Source organism: Aspergillus novofumigatus (assembly GCF_002847465.1).
Source record: "Aspergillus novofumigatus IBT 16806 chromosome Unknown P174scaffold_12, whole genome shotgun sequence".
NCBI lineage: Eukaryota > Fungi > Ascomycota > Eurotiomycetes > Eurotiales > Aspergillaceae > Aspergillus > Aspergillus novofumigatus.
In genome coordinates this window covers 12,517-28,695 of record NW_020194285.1, presented here as the reverse complement: position 1 = coordinate 28,695, position 16,179 = coordinate 12,517, and the positions used below count along the sequence as shown (strand labels likewise).

The 16,179-nt window shown below is 46.2% G+C and overlaps 4 protein-coding genes across 4 annotated transcripts; 2 read left to right on the top strand and 2 right to left on the bottom strand.

Annotated features, from left to right (window-relative positions):
- Positions 1-3,940: 3,940 nt before the first annotated feature.
- Positions 3,941-5,683, bottom strand: P174DRAFT_446165 (PAN domain-containing protein). The gene is made up of 4 exons (XM_024828515.1): positions 5,067-5,683; positions 4,853-5,009; positions 4,569-4,770; positions 3,941-4,498 (listed from the first exon to the last, which is right to left on the bottom strand). The coding sequence occupies exons 1-4, from the start codon at positions 5,206-5,208 to the stop codon at positions 4,211-4,213; spliced, it is 789 nt and encodes a 262-aa protein (XP_024677226.1). The 5' UTR covers positions 5,209-5,683; the 3' UTR covers positions 3,941-4,210.
- Positions 5,684-6,740: 1,057 nt separating this feature from the next.
- On the bottom strand, positions 6,741-8,054 carry P174DRAFT_425661 (uncharacterized protein; the record flags this gene model as incomplete). The annotated part of the gene is made up of 4 exons (XM_024825306.1): positions 6,741-7,310; positions 7,367-7,586; positions 7,642-7,798; positions 7,862-8,054. The coding sequence occupies 4 exons, from the start codon at positions 8,052-8,054 to the stop codon at positions 6,741-6,743; spliced, it is 1,140 nt and encodes a 379-aa protein (XP_024677225.1).
- Positions 8,055-8,571: 517 nt separating this feature from the next.
- Positions 8,572-9,583, top strand: P174DRAFT_446163 (uncharacterized protein). Its single transcript, XM_024828514.1, has 3 exons — positions 8,572-8,794; positions 8,866-8,971; positions 9,035-9,583. Exon 3 carries the CDS (start codon positions 9,064-9,066, stop codon positions 9,298-9,300), a length of 237 nt encoding a protein of 78 aa, XP_024677224.1. The 5' UTR covers positions 8,572-8,794; positions 8,866-8,971; positions 9,035-9,063; the 3' UTR covers positions 9,301-9,583.
- A 526-nt stretch (positions 9,584-10,109) lies between these two features.
- P174DRAFT_455305 (uncharacterized protein) lies at positions 10,110-15,252 on the top strand (the record flags this gene model as incomplete). The annotated part of the gene is made up of 4 exons (XM_024829310.1): positions 10,110-10,953; positions 11,008-11,061; positions 11,124-11,323; positions 14,902-15,252. The coding sequence occupies exons 1-4, from the start codon at positions 10,458-10,460 to the stop codon at positions 15,250-15,252; spliced, it is 1,101 nt and encodes a 366-aa protein (XP_024677223.1). The 5' UTR covers positions 10,110-10,457.
- Between the last annotated feature and the right edge of the window lie 927 nt (positions 15,253-16,179).

Below are 16,179 nucleotides of genomic sequence, written 5' to 3'. Positions count from 1 at the left end.
GGTTATAGTTTCACTATAAAAACCTGTAGCTAGGCCCAGCCAGGCATAGCTAGGTGGGTACTAACTAACTATAGTTAGATTTAGTCTGGTTTTAAGTTAGATAAACCACTACTTTTAACCTAATATCTTATGCTTAAAAGATGTGATAATATCTCTTTATATACTAATTATTTTAGTCTGAAATTTTGTTTATATAAGAGCTGAGATGTAGAGGTTTTATCTTAACCTAAGAAGGAATAGATTTAACCTATATTAGGGGAGTTCATGGTTTACAGCTAGAAATATAAACCCTAATATATAAATATATATATAATAGTAATTATAATATATAATATTAATCCTCGTATGCCTATTAATATAATCTAAATATACTTAAGCTAACTTAGAGTTGCATATCCGAACCGCAAAAATCGAACCCGAACCTCACCGAACTCGCAGCGGTTTGGGTTCAGTTCCTAGATTGAGAAACCGCACCGGGTTAGGGGCGGGTCAGGGTTAAACCGCTAGAAACCATTTTGCTTAGTAATCACTAATTTCTAGGATTTCTCTAGAAATATTAATATCACTAGATAGCCTAGTATCTAGTCTATCTAAACATGAAATATCGATTGAAAATATCTAGTGGTTAGTAAGATATAAGGGAATAAGCATTTCTGTCATAGGTTGGTATGAAAGTAGTGGTGGTTTATATATATATGCAACCAACCCTTGACGACCACCATGTTTAAAAATGATTTTTTAACCACCACCTATTCAGCCCTATAGATATTGAATCAATATTTAAAATATAGATTAAAATGACTATAATTACCATATATTTCATATAAAAATATTAATTTTCTATAAGCATGTTTAATAGGCGCTGGGCATAGGCCTAAGGTAGGGGAAATTGAAATCTAAAAACCATTGAAATTTTTGATATTGCCTAGGCATACCGCCCACCTAGGTAGGCTAGTGACTGCCTATCTAGGCCTAGCGGCGGGTTTTGCAGTGAAAATCACAACCCGAACCGGTTTGGTTGCGGGTTCTAAAATTTGAACCCGAAACCGCAGCGGTTCGGGTTCAACTAGGCTTGAACCCGCCCGAACCCGCACCAAATGCAACTCTACTTTGTATCTATAGTCATTTCCTGAGGAGTATGTTTTAGATAATTAAAATGCTGGCCTAGGTCCTGTTGGCACTTTTTCTCTGGTAGGGCATATTCAGATACAGCCAGGTACTGCGGACTATGGACATCAGAAATGGTATTATTTGGAGTGTAAGTGCTCTAGAAATTGTGAGTGCACCAGGAAGTGTAAGTGCACTAGGGAGTGCAAGTGCAGCAGGGAGTGTAAGTGCAATAGGGAGTGTGGTTGCACTCCCTGGTGTGGCTGCACTCCCTAGTGTGGCTGCACTCCCTAGCGTTGAATATCCCGGTTGTTGCAACAGTATGACGTTGGATTTCCATAGATATATGAGACTACCAACTATCTATACCAAAAATTCAATCACTAATATAGGCGGGCGGCGATGGGTGAATTAAAGGCGCTTATCCTAGGCGCTTAATTGATTTGTAACTGGGTATACTATAACACTGGATGTCCCCTGTGTATAGTAAATTATTTAAGAATATGAAGTGTGGTCTGATGGGTTTCAAAACCTTCTATTCCTGGTGTTTGAGCTGGAAGATCATGTGAAATTGTTGCCCTTATAGATTTATGCACCGACTGCCTAGGAACTCTAGCTTTGCATGTAGGAAGTTGAGTTTCTGGACACTCTGGTTTTGTGCAATGTCGTTGAACCAACGCAGGCAACAAAAAAAAATTATAAAAAGCAACAAAAATTAAAATAAAATAAAATACAAATAAAAAATATGAATTAAAAAATATAAACAAAAATTAGGACATTAAAAAAATTGGCATGGGTTATGTCTTGCAGGCAATCCTGAGTTGTAAACACCTTCTGCTGTTGCTGGTGAACGACTGTTTATCTGACCCTACATTCAGCATCCCGGGGCTGCAAGAAAACGCCATGTTTTTTTGCCCTTTTCTTTTCCTCTCAAAGGCTGGACGATTTTGGAATCTGGTCAACCACTATTGGAAATGATTATATTCATCAAATAATGGGCCAGAGCTGGGAAGGGAAGATCTTGATGCCCCTTAATAAAAGCGCAAGTCTCGAAATGAAATATTGGTTGAACACACTCAAACCACAAGAACAACCTATATGGCTTTACAGTAAGTGACTTATTTATCCCACCCACTCCTTTAGGGCCAAAGCCATTGCCTACTTTCTGGAGAACTTTTCCTTTCCCCTTAAAATTCTTTCTCTTAAAGAAATAAAAAGGGCAGGTGGCCCCTATTAGGCAGGCTTAGTGTGGGCAGCTGCATAATGAATCATTTGAGAAATATGACAAGGTACTCTCGCAAGAGCAACTTATTTTTCTAGTCCTAATGAGCAGTCATGGAGTACATGTCTGGGTTAGTAAATGCTTCTAAGGCATCACAGGCCAGCTGATCATCTCCCTAGTAGATACTCTAAAAAAATAGTGTTATCTGATGGGTCTGAAAAGGCTTCAAATCCTTGGGTCCATGGAGGAAGATTATGTGCAAATACAATGTGGACTTTGAAGATGTGACTGCTGTTAAATCAGGACTGCTCTCCAATTGTGACTGCTGTCTTCCCATGACGGCGATCATTACGGTTTTCAAGGCTATATAAATTGGTAAATATAAGCTCCCTGGCGTACAAATGTCAATAAGATAGCATCTCAGATCAACCCAGAATATTATAGGAAGGTACTATATAGTCTTCCTAGTTAGCAATATCTCAGCAACCAAAGCCATTAAAACATAGATACATCTTATAGTGAGCTCCTCTATTATACTTAATTAGTTATGTTTAAGCTTGATAGGCAGCAGCCAACTCTTGCCATGTTATCCTTAAAGGTATAGGATAGTGTAAAGACTTGCAGCCATTAGTATAGTCCTGAAATTCACCAAAAGGAGAAGGAAAAAAGGGAGTGGGGTGGGGTAGAAGGAAAATAAAAGGGAAATAAAAGGAAAATAAAAGGAAAAATAAAAGGAAAAAAAGAAAGGGAAAAAGAGGGGGAAAGGGGAAAATACCCTACTAAGCCTTCCTATGATAGGAACCATCTATTATCTGAGTTAAGTATGTAAATCTGACTATTCTCTTTTAACTAAACCATGAGTGAGACGCCCCGCATTACACCCTAGCAGAATCCAAACACCTTCCAGAACAAGGTATATCCTCATCGTTTGTGCTGTTAATGCTTTGCCTTAGGCTTGTTAGACTAGCAATGACGGATTTTTCTAGGCTTTATCATCCTCAGAAATTTTCAGCAACAATAACAGGTAAGAGGATAGAATGAGAGCGAGTTCTCCAGGCGCAAAGCTATGGAAGTTCAGGCATTTATATATTCTAGTGCTCACCCTCCCCACGCGATCAAAGTCTATGAAAGGAAATGCAAGACTTATCTAAAACACAGAAGTGCATTCTAATTAAATTCCTATACCTTATTTAGGATAGGCGGCGATTGCCTGCAGGTGATCTGGGGTGAGCGGGTCAGCAGGTGATCAGGGGTGATCAGGATTGGGATGAGCTTAACTCAATCTCTCTTTTGACTGAACCTTCGTCTGTGACTGGAACCACTGATATCCTCAAATTATGTCAGAGCTAAAGACAGTCACGTGCACGGATTATCGGACATTATTAATATAATGGCAGCAAACTAGACATAAACCCAGGCAGCAGTTTCCTTTTGCTGAACCTCCCATGTCCACCAAGCTCCAAATCCTCGCACGTGCCTCGCACGTGCCTCGCCTCGGCGCCGACAGTGTTTGCTTTACGCTGAGTCCATTAACCGACTTTCTTTTTCCAGCACTTTTTGTTTCTCAACGACTCTTAGGTTGTGACTGGAGTGTCGTACACCTATTATCCCTGAATATTATTTACTAGCAGGCTATGGTGGGACGAATGCGAGGACCACGGCTACGGCTAACCACAGTGGTGATGAGGAAACCACAACATCTATTGTTCGTCGCCGCCGCCATGTAGAATGACGGATACGAGTGTCAGATATCATTCCAAAAGTGGGCTAAAACAATTTCGCGGTGTTGGATCCCAAAGCACTTCGACATACAATCGATGACGAAAACCGAAAGAAAAGTACTAATTTGTACGCTATTCCCCTGCAATAGATTACTGGGTTCTACGCGGTGACGGGTGTACTCCTACCTCCACACCCGCAAGCTTCCTTCATATCCTTCTCACAAGCCCCGGCACATCCAAATGAGTAGGCGCTATTGTACGCGGGCGCCGAAACCGGGGCAGCTCCTGAGTGCGTCCCGTAATAGCACATCTTCGTCCGGCTCGACCAGTCAACGCTGAGGCACTTGGGAAGCTTCGCACAGCCGTCAAGGCAGTCACGATAGGTGAGTTTTTCTTCCTCCCTAAAGGGGACTGTTCCATGCCGTTTACCGCATTCCATGTGGAAGAGCTAGACAATATCAATGGGAATTAGACGTTTTCTTAAAAGTACATGCGAACGGTAAAAGACGGAAAATCACCTCGCCATATTCGGACACGTATTTCTGACCATGCGCCGCCGGGCAATCGGTGGAACACATATGGGTGATATTGTGGACTGCTGGCTGTGCAGGAGGATCAATGAAATACAGCCAGTCGTGCGTGGGGCCACCAGCTTCCTCGGTGGAGAAATTTGGCCCATCGAAAAAGACACACGTTTTCGAATCGTTATCGTATTCGACACTATGACAATCATTGGAATCAGCAAAAAGGGGAAAAGAATCCAGCGTGAAGGGTAACCGGGTCCATATTGGGGGCGGCTTACCTATTACATTTGTCGACTTTCTCACAGCGCTCAAGACAGCCCCTTTTTGAGGGTACACTTGAGGATTGCCCGAGGTACGTGGCGCCTGTACTCCTTTTCGCGCAACACTGCAACAGATAGTGTGTCCCATCCGCTCCTACAACTGCTTTGCTATGGTCTAGGACATCGGGTTAGATCACCTTGCAGGGTAAATGGGACGGTTGAGAAAACTTACCTTCAGGACACACAGCTTCATCAAGCGCACCAACAACCTCAGGCTGGGCGGGGGCTGCGGTTAGAGCTGCTGGACAAGCGGCATTGACAAGCCAAAAGGTCAGAGGAAGAAGCAGCAGCTTCGACAGCGTAGATGGAGCCATGACTGTGATAGTGGTTGAAGAATTGACTGGAGGGAAAGTTTGAATCCTTGACTGGATGAACGCAGTAATAATAAAACGATGTCTTCAAACGAGTTGCGGGGGCCGGAGGGTCTTGGGGGGTTTGGGTATTCTTGAGTATACGTACACACCACTATCGATCAATACTGAACTCAATTATGCGAACCATGAACAGGTAGCAGCTGAAGGGGGACAGAATAGAAAACCCAAACTGAAGCGGGGTCTCCGTGCTGCATGCGCATTATGTTACTGTCGGCAGGATTTGAGACGAGCTGAAGATTTTTGACCGATCCCCCGCAGTGCACGCAGTTGCCTTTTTTTTTGTTTTTTGGTAGTGGATGTAAAATCCGGACCCTCTGCATGATGGTCAACGTAGAACAGTAGTACCCAGGCGTGCAGGGATGAAGGATGAAGCCACAGATGTGGTCTCAACTTTGTGGTTGTCAACGCCGTGCCACATCAAGTTACGAGAGGTTCTAGATTTCTCGATCCCGAAGAGTTCGATTGGGAACGCCTGTTCCTGTTACTACAGACAGGGATATGGGTTTGAAAAGTGGGGTTGTGAACTCGGGCTGGCTGGAGGATCTGCAGCAGGTCGGCTCGAGCGCGTTCTTTGCCGCGGATCATCCACTCTCGATAGCTGCAGCCAACATCAAATAGTGCGCTGCTGGGCTCTAAACACCGGTACAGTATGATACCTGTAACGCCGAGCGTCACGAAAGCGATGCCAAACTTTGGACATTTCGCTTCGATGCTGTCTCCTGGTGGCTGGACAGGGTATAGTACTTGCGGGGCTGGGCCATAACGGATCTGGCTCATGCACGCAAGCCACAATCACACTGGGCCCCCTCCCTACAGGCATATATTAGGCAAGACGCTGCAGGATGAAAGCGGAGCTTGCAGATTTATGTTCCACGGGGAGTGAGGATAATTGCTGGTTCAGTTGCCTATTTTCTTTCGATCTTACATTCGGCAACTATGCGGGGTTGTGCTACAATCCATTATGCTCCGTTACATCTGGCCCAACTCAGCTCTTTCCAAGTTGGGGCCGAATCTGACGCAAGTCCGCCGCAGAGGAATAGAAATTCCTCGGGCTGTATACTCCCCCACGACAGACAATCCAGAACAGTAGGATGCCCGTTATCCAGAGAGGATTAGACTGGAACGTGATTGATTTAGAGCAACTCCCATTGATTTGAGTATCTAGATAATGGGTGCAGAAAGCCTGTACTATGATTGGGAAGCAGACTCCAACTGATGTTTAGGCTTACCGGACGGCACACTTGACAACTGTAATAGGATATTTAGAAGACTTGAGCACGAAACTGAATTGTTCCCCTATTAAATTATGCTCGATACTTGCGTTCGGGGCACCGATACAGGAAATAAAGCATGACAAAAGATGAACTACACGACGGATATGGAAAGAGAGAGAGAGAACATGGCGAGAAAAAATAAGCGTAGTAATAATAGAACGTCACGCAAGGCCATACAGCATCACAATCCAAATCCCCTCATGGTATCGGTGTCGACGGGAGCTTCTCGAAGTTTACATAGTCTGTGATCTTTCCAACGGTGGAGACGTCAAGCGTACCGTACTTCCTCGTGTAGCCCACGCACTTGCCAGATGCGAATGTAAGAGTTCCCCATATACATCCAGGAGAATCTTGGCACTTCTTGAGACATTCTTCCATATCAACTGGGCCAGCGTCCAGAGTGTACTCATTTACAGGCTGCGTCCATACGGCCCGAGTGCATTGGCTCTTCCATGGTTGGCCGTCAATTAACCAGAAGGCGCCATGGTACTTGTCGGGGCAGTACTTCTCGGTGCGCGGCGCGGGTGGCTTGGGGTATTCTTTGCAGGCTCCAGAGCAGCCCATGGACCAAGCACTCGCGTATCCGGAGGCTTCAATCATGGGCTCACCACCGTGCTCGCCAAATGTACATCGTCCGGTACGATGGTGGTAGTCAACACTCTTGCATTGCCCAATCAATCCGCAGGTGTCAATGCACTGTTCGTAAGAGTCTACGTACTGCGATACACCGGCCGTACCGTGTCGCTTGCCACAGGTCATGAGGAATGACTACGTCTCCATTAATAGGCAGAACGAGAATGGAGGGAGGACGCATGGGTTCATACCTCGCCGTATTGCGATGTGAACACTTGATTGTGTGCTCCCGGGCACTTGGTCGAGCAGAGCTCAATCTCGTCATCAGGTTGGTCCACATAGGGAGCTTCGACGTAGTAGGCGTGATGACCCAGGTTGACCGAGCTTTGGTGCGGCGAGAAACCTCCATGCGCCCAGAGGGCACAGTTCACACTGTCTGTGCGCCCTGTCGATGAGGGAGCAAAGGTAACACTACTCGCTTTTAGCATTTGGGTGGTTCCGCTGGGACGGAGTAAGGGCAACGAACCTTCGACACTCTCCGGTTTTATCTTTCATGCAGAGATCCATGCATGCACCAAAGTCAGCAACGGTATCCGCACCCAGAAGACGGCCATTTCTCCTGTCCGCGCAGCATTGGATATACATGTAGTCTCCACTCGACGTTGCGTAGAGCTTTCCATCGTCTAGTTTAGTTAGAATGGATACGATAAATGAGCAGAAGTACGTTGAGAGAATAGGAAACCAACCAGTAGGACAATCGGCCGTGGTTGTGGTGACTGAGTTTCCTTTTGGCGTTGCGCTCCACGGGGATGGACACACTGCGCCAGAGCCGGAGCCAGGGTCAGGCCCGAATGGGTCATCGGGTCCAAAGGGGTCCTCGGGCCCAAAGGGGTCTTGAAGGGCTCCGGACTGAGCATTGCCGCCAATTGCTAAGAGCATCGTGGCACTAAGGCCGACAGCAGCCCATATGATGCCTCTTCTAGCATTCATTATTAAGGACCGTAAGTAAATATGCAAATGTGCAGATCCAAGGGGGAGGGAAGAAGAGATAGACTGAGAAGCAGGTAGGTCGTAGGTGTGGGAAAAGTCAGTAAGCCATATATAGTCTGGGGCGAATGAATCTTAGGGAGATATGTCCACAGGACAAATCGCGCCAGAATATGTTTGACGAATCCGAATGGGGTACTGGACCGATCAATCCTGTTCAGTCGGGCTGGTAAACTCCAATCTGAAAGAAAAGTACACCGGTCCAAGCCAGTGGGAGCTTTGCTTCTGCATTGCCTTCACGAATTGAGAGTCACCAATGCAAGGTGATATCTGTGCAGTTATCTGCAGGTAACGGCGAAACCCCTCCTTCATAGCCTCCCCTCTCGGTGGTTTCCCTTTTGGTGGTTTTCGGTTGCCTTCGTCGCCTACTTTGCTTCTCCTTTCTCGTAATGGAAGGAATCACAGATGATCTAACATGCCGTAACCCAAGGTGCTGCAGTAACCTCGTCTCGATTGGGGGAGGGAAAGATGATGCGGAAGAGAGGTCTACAAAGGTGGCGAGCTGAAACTTCATTCTGCGTTTTTGTTCTACTTCCAGTCAATGAAGAGGCACTTTGCATCGGTAGCCTCCTGCATGAGCGTATCCTATTGCACAGGGCTTAAATGATACCCGATTTGATGTGGAATCCGTGGTGAGTCAGGCATTAGTCGTCATGTTCTTTCCTGGTAATTTCATCTTATCCCATATCTGATATATAACCAGACGTGCTGGAGACTCGTCCTCCCAACCTGATACTTAACTCTCTCCATCCCTTCCCTCCTTGAGCACAACTCATACGAGCGTGATAAACTCTCCTCTGCCCCCAAGTGTATGTTACTTCGGATTACTTCCAAGATCGACTTGACTGGCCTGTTAATTATTTACCACCCAGGGCGAATAAACCAGTTTCCGTTCATCAAGATGCGTCTCTTCCCCCTTATCATCACTCTTCTCGCCTTCATTCAGGGCTCGCATGCCTTTCTCTTCTTCTGGTGGATTCCGCTCCCTATCTTTGTAAACAACCGCGGAGGTGGCGGCGGTGGCAGCTGCAACTCTTGCTGCGATCCATGTCACGAGACGGTAGCTCAATTCAATCAGCGGAATTCAGCCTGCATCAACACTGGTTCTCTCGGCGGCGCCGCCACGGGATGTCAATGATACCTTGCCCCGGGGGTGAAGGTGAAGCGAGAGACGATGGTCGTCTGAGGGTGTTAACTCAAGTGATCGGAGCTGAGTACTGGAAACGTGCAGCTGAGATTGGGAGTTTCTGCTTCAGGGGACCGTGGAGGGTTGTGAATTACAGGCTTAGGCTTTTATATTTTGTTTTTCATTTAATCTCCAACTTGCCTGTTGCCGTTGGTATGTGTTCAGCTTTTATGTTTACATTATATTATCTACGCCATATCGAAGCGGAATTCATGAATGTCTTCTCCTGAAAGCATTCGAAATAGAATCATTGTAGACCTAAACGTAGGGTGTTCCGTTCTCATCTTCCTTTGGTCCATAAATTAATCCGCCTTGGTCTTCACTGTGGCTGTGATCGTGAATCTCACATATAGCTTGTTCCCGTACTCATTTGATATGGTAACCCATAATGTAAGCCCAAAATGCGAGCAAAAGGAATGTAAACTGCTGGTGGATCATGAGGAAAACGGTATTGTAAGATATATATGGTAACAATACATCGTGATGACGATGCCAAAAGTACAATGCATGCATGCTTCCAATAGTCTAAGCCGAGTCTCCACCTGTGTAATGAGCCCTCACCCACAGTGCGGTGAGGAACTACCATCTTCATGCTGCTGAAGGTGCATTCAGAATGGGGTCGTGTGATCAGAGTGAGGAATTCATCACATCGGATAATTCCTGGATTCTCCACTTACAACGCAGCGCACCCAAAGCAGGAAAACAGTATATGGATTGACGCTGCATTTCCTCTCGGACTACTGGTACTCCGAATATGCGACGCTCGAACAACTCACTGCATACTCATGTATTGCCACTAGGATCCCCTCTTGTCCGTAATAGTTCTTTCATTACATAAACCGGGACATATGTGTAGGATGGCTTAGGCCCGGCGCACTGATGCCTGCTAGGATGCATAGTGCGACTTGCCCATCACATACCCCAAACTCTGATCACGAAGAGAGGTGTAGGTAAATGGCAGATGACTGGATCTGCATCTCTGGCGCTGGTCTGTTTAAGAACGTGAGCGAACCCTCCTTCAAACATGATTATCAGTTCTCATCCCCCAATCCATTCTACTGCGTTCTATCTTGAATATTAGTCACCTTTTTCATAGTCCCCTTCCTGATATGAGGGCCCAAATTCTTCTTGCCATTCTACCCTTCTTTTCCAGCGTTCTGGCCGACCGCAACCAGGCCTGGAGTGAAGTTTGCAGGAGCTCCCCACCCAGAGATACGGCTACGATCCAAAACGTGGAGTTTAGATATATCTGCGACCAAAGCTGCGCAGGTCCGGTTCAAGTCCCAGGAATTTACGATCATCCGAATGACTGTGCTGCGAAAATCACCTCTTCCTCGGACGAGCGTGTCGCTTGGAGGCGCTCTAACGGAGGTTGCTGGAAGTGCACAGAGCCTGGAACATCACCGAATAGTAACAATGTTCTAGTGATGGAAAAAGTACCGGAAGATCCTTTTGGTCCTGAACCTGTTAGCCAGGAGCTGTATGATCAGTGCAAGCTGGATCGTGACCAATGCAGGCAGCAACTTGACCTGTGCAAGCAGGAGCGCGATAATTGCCAGGCTGGACCTGGGGAACCAGACCCAGTCCCGAACACTACTCCCGCATGTAGGTTACACCTGATCTGTCCCAGGAGTGAAGCAAGTTACTAATGTAATGAAGGTGGCCAGACGCATAGCCAGGGTACGTCTAATTGGGCCGTCACTTGCGGAGAGTGTAAGATATACTCCCAGCCCCCTGCTATAGCGTGAATATTACTCTAACATTATACCCCGCAGTGGCAACTGGCACCACTCAGTCGGACCAGACGAGACTCACCGTGGGTAGCCTTCAGGGATGTATTGATAAGTGCGACGCTCGGCGGAGCGCCGGCCAGAGCTGCGACAGGGCTGCTTGGATATCAACGTTCACAAGCAATGACTGTCTATTGTCCTGGGGTCCCATAAAGTGGGTTCCCAATGCAAATGCTCAATCAGCGGTGAGGCAGTAGTTCCGCCGGCTTGATGTTGGAATTCGCTCGTTGGGAGCATCCGAGCGTATCAAAGATATGAGCTGAGAAGCGTTCGCCCCATAAGCATGGCGTGTAAAGTTTATCAACTATTCCAGAAAGTTTTGAAGCTCTCTACTTATGTCGCCTGGTTGGTTGGGTGTGGTGGTTGGTCCGCTTCTCTCTGTCATATCGCGCTGCAGATAGATGATGTATGCATATAGCATATATAGCATACAGACCGCGCTTACCATCCTCGTCGGTCACATATATCGCCTGTTCTATCTTATGCTAGCAAAGACAAGAAGCTTTATCAGAACTTGAAAGCCGTCCTAACAAACTTTTTCTGCTCGAATGGGGTTTTTTGTCGGCTCGTCCGCCCTTGCCACGCTCGTGCGCTTCTCGCAGAACCCATTTACTTTTGAGGTTGCCGAGATGCAAGCCATGACGTTCTTGCAAGTCAATAGAGATAGTGGGACAGATCATTTGATAGATTAAAAAGTTTGCAACAGCAATGAAAAACAGCGTCCATGAGCCAGAATCAAAGCCAAAGGAGAGGGCGACAAAATGAACTATTCACAGAACAACTGTCCAAATTGTAGCCTCAGGCACCATAAGGAAAGCACTGGAGCTCAATAAGCTGCTAGTCCGTATCGGGTAATCACGTGTTCAACCCTTCCTTTATCGTATGTGGCGTGCCAGGCTGCCAGGCTGCAGGCAACGAAGGGCAGCAACCTGAATGGGTATCCTCCAAATGGCATGATTGAGAACCGGAAGTATGCTAGTGAATGATTAATGTACATACAACAGAGTGAGATCTGGTATGTTTGCAATGGATTATGCAAGATTCCCCTTTTGAGACTAGTGGCGTCCCCAGTCTGGACTAGAGTTGCATTTGGTGCGGGTTCGGGCGGGTTCAAGCCTCAAAATTTAGAACTCGCACCAAGCCCGGACCCGATGCGATTCGGTTGCAGTTTTCACCGCAAAACCCGCTGCTAGGCCTAGCTAGGCCTATACTAACTAACCATGGTTAGATTCGGTTCGGTTTCGGGTTGGTTAAACTGCTAATTTTAACTGTTTTAACCCTTACCATTCCCCCTTCGGGGACCCCTCTGACGCCCCTACTAGTGGTGTTGTGCGCGGACTCCACGGTTCCCATACTAATTAGGGCCGACCGCAGGGCCTGGTGACCGCAGTTTCCACATCCATTCCCCGTCCAGTCCGGATTCCACGGTCCTGATCATCCTGCCTTGGCGGACTCCACGGCAATGGCCCATACCTTAGTCAATTCTTGATATTTTTGAATGGTTTAAAATGCTTTATGATTCTAATTAGCTAAATTATTATATTCTAATATTAAATTCTAGATTATTCACTAGGAAGGTGGTCGAACTAGGAGGGTAGGGGTAAGGTTGAAAATTTTTGTTGGGGTCTGCCAAGACCACTATCTGCGGGACCTATACCCTTTTAGGCCACCACCTGGTATAGAGTAGTGCCTAAGGCATCTATTAGCCTAGCAGAGCCTTAGAATTCAGGCAGAACATATAAGAAAAATAATTTCTAGTATTTATGAAGAGTATAGTACTAGATGACTAATAATTAATATTTTTAGTGAATAGTAGGGACTTTTAGCTATAGAATGATAATAGTCTGATTATGTAAGCATGATTCCTGATTTTTTAAAAATTCTTAAAGAAGACTTTAAAATTTATTACCTGCTGACTAATTATCACTATTTCTAGTGAATAGGCCTAATTTTAACTAGAAGAATGATATATAGTATGCTTAGTAATACTAAGCCTAGAATTTTTAAAAATTCATAGAAGTTAATGTTTTGTGGATTTCATTTAGAGAGTAGGTCTAGACTTAGTGGTCTAGTAGGGAGAGGCCTATAAGCAGGCTACCTAGACTAGATGTTTCAGCTTCGGTAGGTCCCTGTGTGGGCTATCTAGACTAGGTGATTCAGCTTCAATAGGTCCCTGTGTGGGGGGTCTAGTCTAGAAGATTTGATATGGCTTAGCCTAGTGATTTAGCTTTAATAGGTCCCTGCGTGGGCTCTCTTAACTAGGAAATTCAGCTTTGATAGATCTCTGCATAGGCTATCTAGACTAGGTGATTCAGTATGGCTCAGCCTAGTAATTTAGCTTAATAGGTCCCTGTGTTAGCTATCTTAACTAGGTGATTCAGCTTTAACAGGTCTAAAATATATATATAGTAGGGTCATTCAGATGTAGGTAAAGCTTTAGTTAGTAACTATATATATAGTAGAGTCATCTAGATCTAGGGAGATATTTAATTTATGAATATATATTTACATATAAATATATATAATAAAGGGAAATAAATATATTTAACTTATACTAGCCTAGTAATTCTATAATTATCTAGACCTATCTAGGCCTATCTATTATATCTAGTAGAATAAGATATACTAAATCTATAAAATAATAGGGCCCCTTTATAGTAGGGGGAGGATAAGGGTAGCTTTTAGAGCTAGGGAATAAGGGATTAGGTATATAGGTATTTAATATACTCTATCCCACAAGGGGTGGAGCACCATGGTCATGGTGCGTTTAGGGTGTGTAGCTACTGATTGCTTGGCAAACCCCAAGTCCGCGCATGGTGGGTTTACACACTTAGTGGCATGGTGCATTTAGTAATAATAGGCTGATAATGCTCAGATTTTTTCCTTATATAGAGTAGCTATTTATCTTTTCACTAGTTAAATTTAAGGTCTATTAATTCATTCTTGAAGGTGTGGTGTGGTTATAAAATTACCTTATTCAACCTCTGTAATTTTGTTGGGGTATCACCCGCACCTGCATTAGATTCAGGGGTAGAGGTATTCCCATCTCTTAGAATTCATAAATAGTCATTTAAATTCATTTAATCCATCCATATTCATCCATAGTTATTATGGAAAACCAGTTATTTTGTCAGGTGCCGACCCTAGGCATACTCATTTGCCATCAATGCCAGCAGGGGGTGCGACCAGCAGAGGTGGATCAGCATCTTAAGAAGAAGCATCACCTAAAGCATGCAGTCACTAGCCAGATCATCCAGGCAATATCTCAATGGGATGATATTCAGTATGAGAGTAGTGCAATCTGCATACCATATGAATTAGATCAGCCACTGCCTATATTACCATGTCAATTAAATGGCTTGCTCTGCCAGTGAGATCCACTATGCTTATTCATTGCCTCTACTATGAAATCTATGCGAAAGCACTGGTGAATAGTTCACCAGTGGTCCCAGCAGGGCCATCGCGGGCGGGTAGGCCCAAAGGAGAAGGCTAGGGGTGAGGCAGAGCTACAGCAGTCATTTCAATATGTCTCATGGCAGCAGGTGTTCCCTAGTGGTCCAGGGTCCCACTATATCTATATTCGATATCCAGATGGGGTCCCCCACCCCCATCTACCCAGGGCGTGCAGGCTGTAGTGGATGAGGTGGTGCAGGCCTGGGAGCAGGCCCAGGCCCGGGCCAAGGCCGATCAGGCCATCTAGGCCAGCCAGCTGACTGACGCGAACCCCTGGCTGCGGATGACTTGGTGGGCTGACTATCTGCAGGGCACCCAGGCCCATGACCTGCTAGCCTGCGTGGCAGCCCTGGAGGAAGATCCCCAGGATGCCACTGAGCAGCGTGTGCAGGTCATCTGGGCCACCATGGAGCAGGTTGCCCGTAAGAGCCAGCAGACAGTCCAGCATTGCGGCCAGGCCATCCGGGTGGAAGCCGTCCGGTCTGAAAAGGGGCAGACCCCATACCGGCTGCTGCTGGCATACATGGATGAGGCTGTGGTCCAGAAGCATGTCCATCCATGGCAGCAGATATTAGTATTCATTACCCGCATGCAGGCCCTGCATGGCTGGACCAGCCTGAAATATGGGATGACCGCGCGGCAGCACCAGAAATGGCGGTAGCTGTGGCAGCTTGCTAGCCAGGCCGCAGTTCCAGGGGACCAGGAGGACCGGGAGGACCTGGAGGACCTGGAGAACCCAGAGGACCTAGAAGTATGGGCAATGACTGCTATAGAAAAAGCATGCTTAGAATTTTGCATTGAGCTGCTTAACCAGCGCCATCGCAGCCATGAATATAAGAGTGCATTAGTATGCGCCATGGCCGTACTTAGTCAGGGTGAGGCTGGCTGGCGGGACCTAGAGAGCTACCCACTAATATTATCCCGCGTGATCAAGGTGGCCTGATTCATGGTGGTCCAGAAAGCATTATAGATGGACCTGAATCCATGGCAGATCATTCAGACCTGGATATAAAAGGACTAGAGTGCTGAATAGGTCCTAGCTAGTGCAGATAATCAACTTGGGGGGATTGATAAGGGATATGGCAGCAATGACCCCTGATCATCACCACCATCATCACCACCATCATCCATCTATAGCGATGATCCATTACCCGCGGTTAACATTCACCAGAGCCGCCGACTGTTCCAGGAGCAGGTGACATGGATGATGCACTAGTTTATGATCTGTGGGACACACAGCCCTATAGAAACATTGCTAGACTGGCGCATGTATGGATTAAAGGTCCATTATAATCATACCGCGCCCAGACATGTGACGTGGATGGGTGAGGACTAGTTATTATACTAGTAGATGGCATTCATAATGGGGATTTTTGGGGATTCATCCATGGATTAGTGACTGCAGCGAGGGAGATACTAGGCCATTTATGCATGCAGGATCATGCGCAGATGCCCGCCATTCCCTGGACAGCATTATATGACGATCCCAGCCAGACCCAGGCAGGGTGGAACTTTCTGCATAACACATGGACCCAGTGGCTGGTGGATGGGACCCACTGGATGATCAACTGGCTGCGGGCTGAGCCAG

Bases quoted from the DNA above. Each gene is read 5' to 3' on its own strand.
- P174DRAFT_446165 (XM_024828515.1), bottom strand. From the start codon at position 5,208: ATGGCTCCATCTACGCTGTCGAAGCTGCTGCTTCTTCCTCTGACCTTT. The intron at 4,771-4,852 runs GTAAGCCGCCCC...TGATTGTCATAG, and splicing joins AAAGTCGACAAATGTAATAG to TGTCGAATACGATAACGATT. The intron at 4,499-4,568 runs GTGATTTTCCGT...GATATTGTCTAG, and splicing joins ACGTGTCCGAATATGGCGAG to CTCTTCCACATGGAATGCGG.
- P174DRAFT_446163 (XM_024828514.1), top strand. From the start codon at position 9,064: ATGCGTCTCTTCCCCCTTATCATCACTCTTCTCGCCTTCATTCAGGGC.